General features: G+C 48.6%; 1 protein-coding gene across 2 annotated transcripts in view; it reads left to right on the top strand.

The window, feature by feature from the left end:
• The window catches only part of HROB (homologous recombination factor with OB-fold), a 153,357-nt gene that overhangs the window by 68,217 nt on the left and 70,002 nt on the right, over positions 1-15,138 (top strand). For both annotated transcript variants that reach the window (XM_078645201.1, XM_078645202.1), the window contains exon 6: positions 184-292. In XM_078645201.1, coding sequence (XP_078501327.1) covers positions 184-292 — 109 coding nt within the window. The remainder of the gene's footprint in view (positions 1-183; positions 293-15,138) is intronic.

Below are 15,138 nucleotides of genomic sequence, written 5' to 3'. Positions count from 1 at the left end.
ATTCTGTAGCATATGCTATGTTTGGTCAAGAGGGAAAGGATGAACCAACGTGCTGTGCAGCAGATGTTCAGAAAATTATGATACTTTCGTAGTTCATTAGTATTAATAGTACACTACTGTGCTCTCTTGAACAACAGTGCATAACCTACTATGGTCCCTCTTTTTTTTTTCTCCTATTTACAGGCAGCATTGAAGCAGCTCCCAAAAAACAAAGTCCCTAGCATGGCGGTGATGCTGAAATCGTTGGTGCGTTCCAATGTCGATGCCTGTGCTGTCTTCAAAGACCCCACAGGTCAGAAAGTGTTTCTGAACATATGGGTAGTGAGCTAAACAAGGCATGCTTTGTGTCACCTTGTGCTGTATGATAGTGCTGTTGACTCCTATTATTGAAAGGTGTACCCACATCAAATAATACCAGCATTTGTACTATGCCAGGTTTACTGGCCTGTCCTAAACCTTCATCTCGGCAAGATTAGATTCGCCTGCTTGGCTCTCAGGGTACATAGGGCTTCCTAAGGAGGTAGTGTGGGGGGCAGAAACTGACAACTCAAAAGGTCAAACAACAGACACAATCACTTTCCAGACCAATTCAAGTCTTTACTGAAAAAATACTTCACTATCACAGCAAAATGAAATACTTAGTTTATTGTTTTCAGTGTTTGTTTTACATTGTTTTCCCAACTTCTGAAAATGTGTTTGTTTCGTGGCATGCAAAATTGCCTGAGACTGTTTTTTTGCAAACAAAATAGACTGCAGAAAACTTTACCAGTGGTATTTTTAATGTAGCATGACCATCTCTAACAAGAAAACATCTTTTTTATGTCTGGTTTGACATGACCTGCTATCTGTTATTTAAAATATTCATGGATTGGGGTTGGCTCCACCCAGAGTAGTACTACTATCTCACCTCATATTTTCGTCAAGTTCAAGTTCAGGTATTTATATAGCGCACTACTCACCCAGAGGGTCTCAAGGCGCTAGAGGGAGGGGTACATTATTTGTCGAAAAGCCAGGTTTTCAGTTCTTTTCTGAAGGAAATGTGGTTCTGAGTAAGGCGGAGGTGGGTGGGGAGTGAGTTCCAGGTCTTGGCAGCCAGGAAGGAGAAGGATCTGCCACCCATGGTGGATTTTCGGATGCGCGGGACTGCGGCGAGGGCTTGATTGGATGATCTTAGTTGGCAGGTGGGATTGTAGAAGGACAGACGAGTGTTGAGGCATTCGGGTCCTAGATTATAAAGGGCCTTGTGTGCGTGGGTGAGAAGGCGGAAAGTAATTCTTTTGTTGACGGGAAGCCAGTGGAGGTCTTTCAAGTGTCTGGTGATGTGCTCTTGACGCGGGATGTCTAATATGAGTCTCGCTGACGCGTTTTGGATGCGCTGGAGTTTTTTCTGTAATTTTGTTGTAATTCCGGCGTAGAGTGTGTTGCCATAATCTAGTCGACTCGTGACCAGTGCATGGGTGACAGTCTTTCTTGTCTCGAGGGGGATCCAGCGGAAGATCTTTTTGAGAATGCGAAGGACGTTGAAGCAGGAGGACGATACGGCGTTGACTTGTCTGGACATTGAGAGAGAGGAGTCTAGAATGAAGACAAGGTTACGTGCATGGTCTGTGGGTGTGGGTGCTGTGCCCATAGCGGAGGGCCACCAGGAGTCGTCCCAAGCTGAGGGGGAGGATCCTAGGATGAGCACCTCCGTTTTGTCTGAGTTGAGTTTTAGGCGGCTCTGTTTCATCCATTCGGCTACTTCTTTCATGCCTTCGTGAAGATTGGTTTTGGCGGTGTTGGGGTCTTTGGTGAGGGAAAGGATTAACTGGGTGTCGTCGGCGTAAGAGATGATGTTGAGGTTGTGTTGACGCGCGATAGAGGCGAGAGGACTCATGTAGACGTTGAAGAGGGTGGGACTGAGTGAGGATCCTTGAGGTACGCCGCAGATGACTTCGGTGGCCTCTGAGTAGAATGGGGGAAGTCGAACTCTCTGAGTTCTCCCAGCTAGGAACGAGATGATCCAGTCCAAGGCTTTTCCTTGGATGCCGATGTTGCTGAGGCGTTGTATAAGGGTGCTGTGGCAGACTGTGTCGAAAGCGGCGGATAGGTCGAGTAGGATGAGGGCCACTGTTTCTCCGTTGTCCAGGAGTGCTCGGATGTCGTCGGTCGCTGCGATGAGGGCGGTTTCGGTGCTGTGTTTGGCTCGAAAACCGGATTGAGATGGATCAAGGGAGTTGTTGGATTCAAGAAGGCGGCGAGTTGGCTGGTGACGGCTTTCTCAATGACTTTGGCCGGGAAAGGGAGGAGGGATATGGGTCGGTAGTTTTTCAGTTCTGAGGGGTCTGCTGTAGGTTTTTTCAGAAGGGCGTTAAGTTCGGCCTGCTTCCAGATTTCTGGAAAGGTGGCAGAGTTGAAAGAGCAGTTGATGACATCGCGGAGTTGGGGTGCGATGATGGAGTCAGCTTTGTTGAAGATGTGGTGGGGTCAGAAGGCGAGCCAGAGTGGATTGAGTTCATGAGGCGGATGGTGTCTTCAGTGGTGATTGGGTTCCAGGCGCTGAGGTTGTTGGTTGGGGGGGCGGGATCTGAAGGGGGAGGGGCGGGTTGAACCCTGGGAATATTCTTGAAGCTGTTGTGGATGTTGGCAATTTTGTTGTAGAAGAAGGAGGATAGCGCATCGCAGAGGTCTTGGGAGGGAGTGATGTCGTTGGATGCTGCGGTGGGGTTAGTGAGTTCTTTGACGATATTGAAGAGTTCCTTGCTGTTATGAGAGTTGTTGACGAGACGATCCTTGAATGCTGATTTCTTGGCGGATAGAATTAGTTGGTGGTGTTTGCGGGTGGCTGTCTTGAGGGAGGCCATGTTGTCTGAGGTAGGGTTTTTTCTCCAATTCTTCTCCATGGTGCGGCATAGCTTTTTGGATTTTTTAAGTTCATCATTGAACCAGGGAGCCTTTTTGTTGGCTGATTTCAACTGGTGCTTTTTCAGGGGGGCTAATTCGTCCGCACTGTGGGTAATCCAATGCCTGAGGTTGATGGCCGCTTGGTCTGGGTCCTTTGCTAGGGTGGGAGGGTTTTGGTTGAGTGATGTGAGGAGTTGGTCGGTGGTGATTTTGTTCCAGTTTCTTTGGGGAATGGGTTGTGGACGGTTGTGGGTCAGGGTGGTTTTGTAGCTGAAGTGAACACAGCTGTGATCCGTCCAGTGGAGAGCTGTAGTGCGATCGAAGGAGATGTGCTCGCTGGAGGTGAAGATAGGGTCGAGTGTGTGTCCGGCTGTGTGAGTGGGGGTGTCAACAAGTTGTTTGAGTCCGAGATTGGCCAGGTTGTCCAGAAGGGTGGTGGTGTTGCTGTCAAGTGTGTTTTCAAGGTGGTAGTTGAGGTCTCCTAGAAGAATGTAGTTCTCGGAGGCGAGGGCATGTTGGCTGACGAAGTCCGTGATGTCATCGCTGAATTGAGTGCGGGTACCTGGCGGCCTGTAGATGAGGGTGCCTCTGAGGGTGGTCCTGGGGTCGGTGTGGATCTGGAAGTGGAGATGTTCGTCTGTTTGGTACCATTCCTTCTCCTAGAATGTGTTACCGTTGGAATCGATGAAGGACTGTTTTTACAAAACATAGCCTGAAAAGTACGCTCAGTCGCTACGAAGTTTGTCAAATTCTGTCTGTTACCTTCTATATGATTTCTTTGCAGAAAGCTATCCTTTATTCCTTCTTTTTCTCAGCATCGACAAAGCTGGTAGGCCTGAATGTCTGTGTTTACATGCGTTGGCACATTAAAGCCAGACCTGCTGGCTTTACCATTGTCTGTGCCAAAATATATATAGGAAATTTGAGAGGGAACTTTTTGCTGGGGAGGAAATCTTTTTGCTGTGGGCAGTAGGTGGGCTCGATAAAAGTAAATAAATAAATATATGAAGCACCCTACAACAGCACTGTAAGAAGCTGGATTGGTATATGTTGCACACGTATGTAAGTGGAAACCCTGCACCAATCCAGACAACCCTTATGGTGGTAGCTGTGGAGAGCAGTCTTAGTCCAGAAGGAGTGTAAAGCAGCTTTTTTTTACCAGAACATAATCTTATTGATATAGATTAAGTGAAAAAGAACCACACAGTCTATTTATAAAAATATGTATTTATTGTATAACACTAACACATAGAGGTATCGCCTAGCTGGAGATGCACACTATGTACACAATTCTTTTCAATAGAAACAGGTAAGTTGCACGTAATGCACAGTGATCACCGGAGGGAGGGACCAAACCAAATACTAAATCAGTGGAATGCAAACCATGACTCGAGTCAAGACTGTGCCCAGAAGATGTAGAATTGTCGGCGAACAAAGGAACCACCCGTGGTAAGTAACTAGGAGCTCCAAAGAGGACGTGTGTTAAGTGGGAACACGACCACGTAAACCAGACAAGTCAATCGGTAAGTCGCTGTCGCAATTTTTTAGAAGGACCCTTCCCAGCGGACCCTGAAGAAACCCAGTGGAAGACAAAAGGTTGGAGAGCCACCCCATACGTGGATACCTTAGGAACCGGGATACCTGTCCCAGGGAAGCTGGGTACATAGATGTGAAGGGGCGTCGGAAAACGCTGTCAATTCCAGTGTAGGACTTCAGAAAGATGCTGCTGCTGCGAAAGGTGAAAGTGTCGAGTGGAACCCAAAGGTGGATTCAAGCTGTGAAGAACCTGCAAACAGAGGGGTCATAGTCTATCCTCCTTAGGAGTGACCTGGAGACATGGAAGACAAATGCCCACTGATGTCTCGCTGCAGGGAAGCAGACGGTGACCATTGAACTGCAGCTGTGTGGACCAGCCGAAGCTGTGGAAGACCAGGAGACATACACCAGCTGTCCCAAGTTTGATTTCGAGAGTTGAGGGGTCTGTGTCCAGGGGGAGCACCAACAAGCCTTTGCACCTTTCTCCACTTCCACGTTGGTTGCAGTTGCCAAGGCTTGCTCAGCAAGGTCCAGGAGACTCACCACAAACAGGGGAGTCCGGGCCGGCCCTTAGCAATCAGGGGAGCCCAAAGAATACGAAGATGACCCTCAAGAGGACCCACAGGCCAGAGGCACTGGAGTTACGAGAGGACCTCGAGCAACTCACCAAAAATGCAAGCCCACAATGCAAGAGATGCGGTGAGGAAGATCTTGGTCATTGGAGATGCTTAACGTTGGAGCTACTTGTATCCTTAAGATCTTGGTGGAAAGAGCCAACAAGCCTTTGCAACTGCAAGTCGACACGGTGCACAGGGGTTAGCTTTCTGCTACTCCGACGAGGGATACTGGCCTCAAACTTGGTGAGGAGACAGGGCAGGCCTCGAGGGATGTGAAGAACTACCACCTGAGTCGCTGAGCCTTTTCAAGTCCGGGGGAACTCAGGATCAGCAAACCGGTCAGCTTAGTTGCAGTGCCTGCAGATGCAAGGAAGTAACTCCTTCACTTCAAAGGACATTCCTTCAGGTGTTTCGGATGCCCACACACCTTGAAAGGTTCTTGTATAGTGCACAGGCAGCACGGACACTGCAGCCGATAAGCAGGGCGACGAGATCAGGAGCAGCAGTAGTCTTCCTAGTTCAGCCTTGATGCCCAGGGCGAAGTCCAGAGTGCCCAGATGGTTTAGGATGAAGTGGTGTTGGAAATTAATCTTGTCCGACGACGAATCTTAGGACCCAGCCACAGGTAAGTCCTTAAATTCCCTAAGGAAAGGTTGGGACGTTTCTGAGGTCTCTTCCAAAGGAGGGACTGGACAAGGGGAAGATACTCCCCTGTTCTGTGTCCAGTTTCGTGCCAGAGTGGGTGCCAACGGCTCTTTGAAATGGTTTGAACTGGACTATGCATGGAGGGCACCAAGTGTGCCCTGCACGCAGACTATGTGGCGCTGGCAAGCGCTCCCACCCTTCCCCCGTTACACTAAATGCTGTCTGGAAGGTGGCCACACCTCCCTGTGACAGGATACCTATTGTTCTGCCTTATCCTGTCGGAGCTTGGCTCAGCAGCAGAAGGGAAGAAACTTGTCTGGCTGGCAGCAGCCCTGGCTTGCTGTCCTGGTCTGGAAGACTGGTACTGAGGGCCTAACGGAGGGCCTTTCCAGTGCTTGGAATCATACCTTCCACACCGTGTACGGTGTGGGGATATGATGCCAACATATTTGATACCAAACATGATGGGATTCGTTGCAGCCAGTTTTGAGATAGTCAACGCATATTGACACGGTGCCCCTCTTTATGTCATATGGCTGTCTCACAACTCGGGAGAATGGACTCCGTAGATCATAGGTGCGTCCTGCTCATGCAGGAGCACCCTCACACTTCAAACCAAGCACCCTGCTCTCAGGATTGAAAGGCCTGCTCTAGGGTTGACTTATAGGTTATAGGTGCAGTGACCTTAGATATAGGTAAACCTATATCTTTCGTAAGTGGTGCTGGCACCAGCTTACAGAGGCTGCAATGGCAGGCCTGTAGAGATAGTTTGAATGCCTATGGGGGACCTCTGGGGGGTACCTATGCTATGGGTACCTTCGTACCATATACTAGTGACTGATGAGGGTATCCCAGTATCCAATCGGGGATGTGCCTAAGTACTTACCATTACCATTTAGGGGAGAAAGCACAGAGACTGGGGTCCTGATTAGCAGGATCCCAGCCAGACTAGTCAGAAGCAGCATTACACAAAGCAAAAAGTGGGAGTAACCATAAAAGCAGATCCTACTTTCCTACAACCACAACATTCTTAATCTGCTCAAATGCCTGTGTTGTAGGGTGCTTCACCTAAACTTGGGAACCACCCAGAGTTCCCTGCTTCCTTTTTTGGCACACCAGAAGTCGCCAGGATGATGTGTAATTGTAAGGCTTATTTATAGAGCGCACGGTGACCAAAAATGGTATCCTGGCACTAAAACCACTATTTCAGGTGTGCCACACTTTTGTCATAAATACAGAATGTTAGTGCTCTATTAGAACACTGTGGGGAGGGAAGGTTCAGACACACTGACTCAGTCATTGGAGAGTTGCAGAGAGGGACTGAAGGCATTAGCTGCTAACTAACCACATCTGATGTGCGGGATGAGCAGTGACCGAACATATAATGGCGTGGGCTGTTGCGGGAGTAGCAAGCCCAACACACAGGGCAGGTGAGAGACGCTGTGGGAGGACAACAAACCATGAAGGGGTTGAGGGAGGGACATTGACAGCACAAAGCACCATGGGGGCAGGAGGAATGGGTTGGGGGCACTGACACAGACAATGCAGGGCAGGGGAAGGGGTTGGGGTGTTTGGGGCAGCAAGCTGACCAAGCAGGGCACATGGGAGGGGCAGTTCCAGCACAATGGAGCATGGAGATCAGGAGAGAGGGTCATACACATGAACAGCATAGGGCACTGAGAGCAAGGCTAGGTCAGCAGTCTGGCCAAGAAGGGTAGGCAGGAGGTGCAGTAGCAGCACAATGGATCATGTAGGGCAGAGGGAAAGAGGATACTGGCATTGGTTGGGACAGGGGAGGCAGGGGCCTGGGGAAACAACTTAAGCAGTGGCATAGACTAGGACAGAAGGGACAGGAACAGCAAACTGACTACACAGGATAGATGGGAGGTGTAGTGTCAGCACAACAGACCATGTAGAACAGGAGAGCGGGGGCCGAGGCATCCACATGGAGGGCAGAGGGGAGGGAGGCAGGACAGCAAGCTGACCTTGCCAGGGCAAGCAGGCAGGGCACTGACAGCACAGCGGGTCATGGAGGTCAGAAGGGAGGAGGCAAAGGCACACGGAAAATGAAATAATGCGCAGGGAGGAGGGGGTAGGAGCAGCAAGCTCGCAACATAGGGCAAGCTGGCATGGGCGGGATCAGTAAGCTGTCTATAGAGGATGGGGTTCTCTAGCTACTCCCGATGCCCACAAAGATTTTTGAAAAACATCTAAACTTTCTGCACATGTCCTATATTGAGGAACAGGGGTTACTGGACACTTCTCAGTTTGGATTCAGGAGGAGCCATGGCACAGAAACTGCCTTGGTTTCAGCTGTGGACAGCGTTCTATCTATTGTTGATGCAGTTCAGGCTGCGGCAGTGATCCTATTGGATCTGTCTGCAACCCTTCACACCATCTCTCCGACCCTTCAGACAGATCGACTATAAAAGCTAGGTATAAAAGACTTTGCCTTGAAACTTTTTTTAATCTTTTTTTACTGCGAGATCTCAGATTTTGACCTATAACCCATTCAAGTCAGACTTTTTTGTTCTGCCATGTGGGGGTGCCTAAGGGATCTTCCCTGAGCCCAACATTGTTCAATCTATATTTATCCTATTTATCCCCACTAGCGAACTGATTCAATCATTTGAGTTACAGGCCCTCTCATACGCTGATAACACTTAAATAATTGTGTCCATCACAGATGACCGAGTTTGTATGTCTGCCAAATTAAACAAGTGCATGAAAACAGTTGCCAATTGGATGAGTACTAATTGTCTAAAATTAAAAGCAGGCAAAACAGAAGTCTTCATTTTTTACGGTCAACCCTCCGTGTGGAATAACAACTGGTGACTAGATACGCTGCCATCATTGCCTATTCCTACCAATTCAGCAAAAAATCTGGGCTTTATCATGGACAAAACTCTTGCTTTTGATCTGCAGGTCAATCGTCCAGAGTCCTTATGCTCTAATATTATTAGGATCCTTCGTAAAGTTTTTCTTTACATCCCAGTATTAGCGCACAAAGTAGTGGTTCTAGCCATAATATCTTCACAACTTTACTATTGCAAAACACTTTTTCTGAACATTAATAAGCTCTCTCTGACCTAGTTACAAACTGCCAGAAAGCAGTAGCGAGATTGACTGAAATTTGGGGATATCTAATATCAATCTTGGCAGGACTAAATAAGCTTCACTGGTTGCCATTGGGGAAAAAAGCATCATGTTCAAGGTCTTGTGCACTGTACACACAGCCTTACATAGCTTAGGGCCTAGAGCAATCAGACCAGTGTTTCTTTGGTATGTACCGACCAGACTTCTTTAGGCAACTCAAAATCTGGTGGTGGTCCCCAAAACTTTGGAAAGCGAGATAGGGAGGTAGAGCCTTCTCGGTGGCCATCACTAAACTGTGTAACTCTCTCCACCATCATGTTACCAGTCTAAAAAGCCACATTGATTTTAGGAAAGCCCTTAAAACCTGGATTTTCACTCTATAAAATATGGGCCCTTGGGGCCCATGAACGTAGAGTCTGCTGTCAACGTCCGATCTAGCACAGTCTTTAGTGCCTAAAACATATTTGTGTGCTCTTATAAGTTCATTTCAGCAGGAGGAAAAGAAGGGCAACAAGCTGACCATAGAGGGCAAGCTGTGGTGGGTTGGCCATCAGCAGAGGGTGGGCTTTTGACAATCCCCTGTTGCAAATGGCTGAAGGCTGATCGCAGCAAAGGTGTTGACGGAATCCTTTTTTAACAAAAAAAACGAGCGATTGCTGAAAAAAAAGGTTAATGGGATGTTACACTCATCACACCCTCTGCCTTTGCTTGGGCCTGCAAGATTGTCAAAGAAAGGGGAGCATTGTAATCGTTCATGATGCACAGCTGTGGACAAGAGAACAGATTGCATGGTGCAGGAGTGTTTAAAGGAGGAAAGGATGGTGAGATGGTGATTTGTTGAAGGGATAAATGTTCTTGATGAACGCAGTGTTACACGAAAATTTACATTAGTTGGCTTACTGATGGAGATGTGTTCCTGGTGGTTTAAGGTAAAAGCTGTTTAAGGCACAGTGGTGTGTAGATTTTCAGGAACCAAGCATAGTGGCATAGTGGAACTGTCAAAAGCCAATGGGACTAATGTCCTTTCAGTAGTAAAGTGCCCTTTTTTGACATGGTCACCCCCCACGTTTTGCCTGGAATTTGGTGCACTTGGTTCCTGCAAACCAGGTCTCCAATGTCAGTGCTCTGTCCCTAAAACAAGGTAACTGTTCAATTGTCCCCAAATGGCAAGAACTTTAGCGCCTTTACGTCCCTAGTAAATGGTACCTAGGGCCTGGTTACTAAAGAGGGTCCCTATGAGCTGCAGCATGCATTGTGCCACCAAAAGGGACCCACCACCAAACTCATGCAGAATGCCATTGCAGGCTGTGTGAAATTATGCAAACAAACATGACATAGCACATACCCTGTGTGCCATGCTCACAGACATTGCATGCAATATATGTAAGTCACCCCATAAAACAGGCCTTATAGCCCTCAGGCAGGGTGCATATATTATATTTCATGTGAGGACATACCTGTATGAGCAGATGTACCCATGTGCTGTCTAGTTCAATTACTAGAAAGTACAAGAGAGCGGGGGAAGCCATATTGAGTATACGTACTGTCCACTGGTCATTATGAGTTCCCCAGCTACATGATGCCTTTATTGAAACCTATGTTTTTGGTATCAAACACCTTGTCTTAATAAATCCTTACTGATGCCAGTAGTGGATTAATTAAAACATGCATTCAGAAGGCACCTTAGAGGTGACTGCTGAAAACCTACAAGCCTCTTAGAGTGCTGGCTGACTGGAACCGTCCAGCCTGCCACCACAAACCTGTTTCTGCCCCCCTGCAGGTGAGAGCCTTCACCAGCAGGATGGCTAGGGATTTAGCACAACAAGGCCAGATACTTCAAAGCCCCCTGCTGCCTTTGAGATGCAACCCTGGCTGCCTCCAGACCTGGGAGATGTCACCCCCCTTCCCTGAGGCCTATTTGGCACCAGGGCAGGTGGGAAATTAGCTATGCAAGTAGGCTTATTGCACCCCCAGGCTTGTAACACTCCTAAGGTGGGACTGCCTGATGTGCTCTATGAGAAAAGTGTTCTCCATCTTGTTTTGGTGGAATTAGGAACTCTGGGACAGACTTATGCCCACTCCCCACAGGAAGTGATCATATAGGGGGTGTAGTGACCCAGTAGCCCATTCGCTACTATCCTTCACTTCCCTAAATTCAGTATTTATGGACCCACTGACACCAGGAACTCCGATTCAACTGACTCCAAAAGAAGACAGACTAAGAAGAGGCACTGAAAGTGAGAACAGAGGACAACCATTTCACTAACTCCCACACAAGAGGGATGGAGTGGGTGAGGTGCTCCTGTTGGAATTTCTAGCACTGTCCCTGGCCCTACCTCTCACCATCCTTTCTGTACCCTGCAATCTGACACTCAAAGTGGGAATGTGTGAAAGTCATCTTGAACTGGGTCCGTTACTTAAAAATACAGTTAACTCCGGTTTAAACTCAAAATGCTAATTTTGAATATGGAATTTGAAAGTGGACTATTTTAGGTTCAACAGAAAGCCTAGAAATAGTACATAATTTGAACGGTGTGGGGTTGCAGCTATAGGCTATAGAATCCAATGTAAGGGCTCTTGATCAAACACTACATCCTCTGTGGTGACCTCGCCCACTCTATGGTGCCCTTTTGCCCCTCCTCTCCCTATGGCAAACTCTCAGAGATTTGGACACATGAAAAGGTTAGTCAAATGTGCAAGTTCACAACCAGTTACCACATTGCCAATTCATAGTTCAAATCGTTTTTGAGCCAAAGGATGCACACTGGCAAAAGCTTAAATTCCTAACAGGATAACATTTTTTCGTTCATAACAGTCTCTCTTTCAAGTTTAGGCTTTGTTTTTTTGGCTCTGCAGAGACATGGTTGTTGCAGCACTAGATGGTGCACTTGTCAGGAGTGCACCGTCTATGTCTTTGGCGTTTCAGGACAGCGTGCCAGAACATTACTTAGCTGATGAGGAGAACAGAAGTGAATGCTTGTTGGGTGAATACTTGTCGTCAGCATTTGCAGCTTCTGGGCTGTGGAGCTGGTCTTACACTTTGGAATTGGTTGTGACGTTCACAGGATACACTGCATGTTGGAAAGGGGCAGCACCAGTCCTTTAAGCACAATGCAAGGTTGCTGGATGTCAAATTGTTCCGGCTTCAGCTTCCTCGCACAATTTGCCACGTTAACCACATTGTGGAAGACCGGGTGACCCCACAAGGCCGTGGTCTGCTCCCACTTCACATCCAATGGCAGTTGCTACCTTCTCAGTGATGTGTACACCAGGGACATAGCTGAGCTTCCCCTGCAAGACCAGGTTTTCTCTCTCCCTCTGGAAAGAGGCAAACATGCTTCTAGGTCCTAGGCAAACTTAGTTTCTCTAGTAAGTTGCGCATACTTCAGGTTCTCTTCCAGGGGATCCTCATCAATAGTCATAAGCACTGAATATTCCCGCCAAAGTGTGGAGACCCCCGGAAATAATATAAAAATATATATGTAAATCATATATAAATAGCTCCACATATATGTATGCACATATATACTTTTTTAGCACACCAATGCAGCCCCAAAACTGAGGCTAAACAATGTAAATACTCATACATACACTGAATTAGAAATGAAAATAAAAAACACATTAGGTCATATAGCCCTTGAACTCTGTGTTTTAATGAGCAAAACACTCCAACATTCTGAAAATTGCTAATAAATAGACATTGTTGGCCCATAGGCTGCATTGTAAAGCAATAGCATAGAAAATGAAACCATTTTCAACAAATAAAACTGGCGCCATGACCCCTGGCTTCCCATCATGCCTCAGGGGTGATAGTTAGGTCAGTTGTTCTTTCCGGCTCCTTCAGTCGGGACCCTGGTTTAACAGCTCCTTCCTTTTTTGACTTTGTCAAAAATACTTTGTGATTTGCCTCAATTTTTACTTTCAATCGACGTCTTTTAGGCTTAGAGTGTTAGTGCTGCCTTTTTTGACCTTCAAAAAAGGAATATTTTTGTCAAAATGCCTTCTCTTTTTGACACCTGCCCTTCCTGTGGGAAGAAGGCCAGGACTGATACTCACCCTGTGTGTATCCTCTGTCTCCCTGAGACACACTCTGCAGACTCTTGTGAACATTGCAAGAATCTTTCTAGGAGAACCCTCAAGGACAGAGAGAGGATAAGGATTTATGGCCTCTCTGAAAGAGGCAGGTCTCATAAGAGGCAGAAAAAACGAAGGACACGATCGAGGTCGAGAGAAGTCCTGACTTGTTCACCTTCGGCGTCGGGATCGGCGTCGAAGCGGCGACAAAGACGGTGCCGAGGAGGAGTCATCTTCCTTCGACGACGAAGACTTCAGCGTCGAGATCCAAGGTACCTCCGCCGGCATCAACCGGGCGACGTTCGGCGTCGAGGGAGAGGTCTCCATTGACGCATAGGAGCTCAACGACGAGACTGCCGTCGTCGACACCTCATCACAGGCTTTCGACGGCGAGGCTTCCTCCGTCGACGCCTAGTCAACAGCGTTCGACGTCGAGGCATACTCCGTCGGCGTCGCACCACCGGCGCTCGACGTCGAGACACACTCTGTCGTCGCCTCATCACCGGCGCTCAATGTCGAGGCAGTCTCCGTTGACGCCTCACCACCGGCGCTCGACATCGAGACACACTCCGTCGTCGCCTCACCACCGGCGCTTGACGTCGAGGCAGTCTCCGTTGACACCGCACCACCGGCGCTCAAAGCATCGACTCTATGTCGAGTCGAATGTCGTCAACTTCTTGACACCGAAGTCCGACGTCGAGGCAAGTCTCGCCATCAAAATCCCAGAGGCGTTCGACGTCGAGCCATAGATCTCCGCAAGGGGAGGTTCAACTATCCTCGGTGCAGCTCCCATCAACGGTGGTGAGGCCTGTACTGCCCAGGTGCACGTCGACCCAGAAAACTACGACGTTGAGTCTACCATCTCCGTCGTCAGGTCACAGACCGCCGTCGCAGCAGAGATCCCCACAGTCGGCGGCAGAAAGAGAGGGGGCCTCAGAGAGACGCTCCAGGTCTAGTGAGCACTCTCATGGGAGCAGGAGCCTTCCGGCTAAAAGGAAGAGGGGTCCAGCGGATCAGGCATCACAGGGTCGCTCAAGATCCCCCTGTGGGGGGCCCTTACAGAGACATTTCTCCTCCAGTGAGCCTTTCATCATCCTCTTCAGGCTCTCGCTCTTCTCACCGGAATAGGTCACCAGAGGTAGTGATATATTCCTCGGACAGTGAAAGGTCCAGACATTCTCCTGTCCGTTCACCACAGGAACGAAGGAGATCACCTCCGCCAACAAGTCTTCCTGTGAGGAGAGATACTCAGAAGTCGCCCTCTGTAAGGTTGTCACCAAGATGGTACAGACCTTTTTATCACTGGGTGCCAGACAAGGAAACAGAGGCCAGGCTGGCAGCAGATCGAGACAGACCAGTGTCCAGGCCCAGAGATCGATCGCCCACTCCGATGCGCTCCAGCATAAGGAGGTCCAGGTCTAGGAGCAGAAGAAGGGAACGTAGATCTCCGACTTCTTCCCCTTCCCCTAGTCTGTCTCATAGGGATTATTCTCCGACCTTGACTGACAGTCCTCCATCGAGAACTTCTCCAGTGGACGACATCTTTACCTTCCAAGACATTTTGGGCAGAGGGGCTCTTAAGCTGGGAGTTCCCATGTCAACTCACCAGACCAAAACCTCAGTCATTTTCGGGACTTTGCATCACAGGTCTGCGCCCAAACCTCTGCTACCCTTGGGTCCGGGGATTATAGAACCGGTTATGGGGGTCTTCCTCATGCCACCGACAAAGGCTGCCCCAGCGAGGATCCTCAATAAGTACCGCTCGCCAGAGGAGGATCTGCTCTTCCTCAGGGCCGATCCGCCACCAGACTCGGTCATCATCGCAGCTGCGAGAAAATCCCATGCCGTAGCTTCATCCTTCACAGTGCCTCCTGATAAGGAGAGCAAATCGCAGGATTCATGGGGAAGAAGAGTCTGCAACACCTCAGCCTCACTCCTGAAAGTGTCGAATGTGGAAGCGCTTCTGGGCCGCTATGATAGGTCCCTGTGGGATTCTCTTCAGCGGTTCATCGAGAAACGTCCGCAAGAGGATCGGAAGGACTTTGAGGAGATTTTCTTGGAGGGCAGCCAAGTCTCCAACCAAATCATCAGCACTGCAGCGGATGGAGCGACCCTCTCAGCGCATGGCTATGCTCTCGGAGTGTGCGCAAGAAGGTCTTCCTGGTTACGTCTAACGGTATTGAAACCAGAAGCTCAGTCCCGGATCTTGAACTTACCTTTTTCAGGAACATAGTTGTTTGGGGCAAGTACTGATGAAGAGATGCAGCGGATGAAGGCAGAGTTAAAC

The sequence above is a fragment of the Lissotriton helveticus genome, chromosome 5_1, assembly GCF_964261635.1.
Source record: "Lissotriton helveticus chromosome 5_1, aLisHel1.1, whole genome shotgun sequence".
NCBI lineage: Eukaryota > Metazoa > Chordata > Amphibia > Caudata > Salamandridae > Lissotriton > Lissotriton helveticus.
The sequence above is the reverse complement of the archived record's forward strand: the minus strand, read 5'-3'. Positions and strand labels throughout refer to the sequence as shown.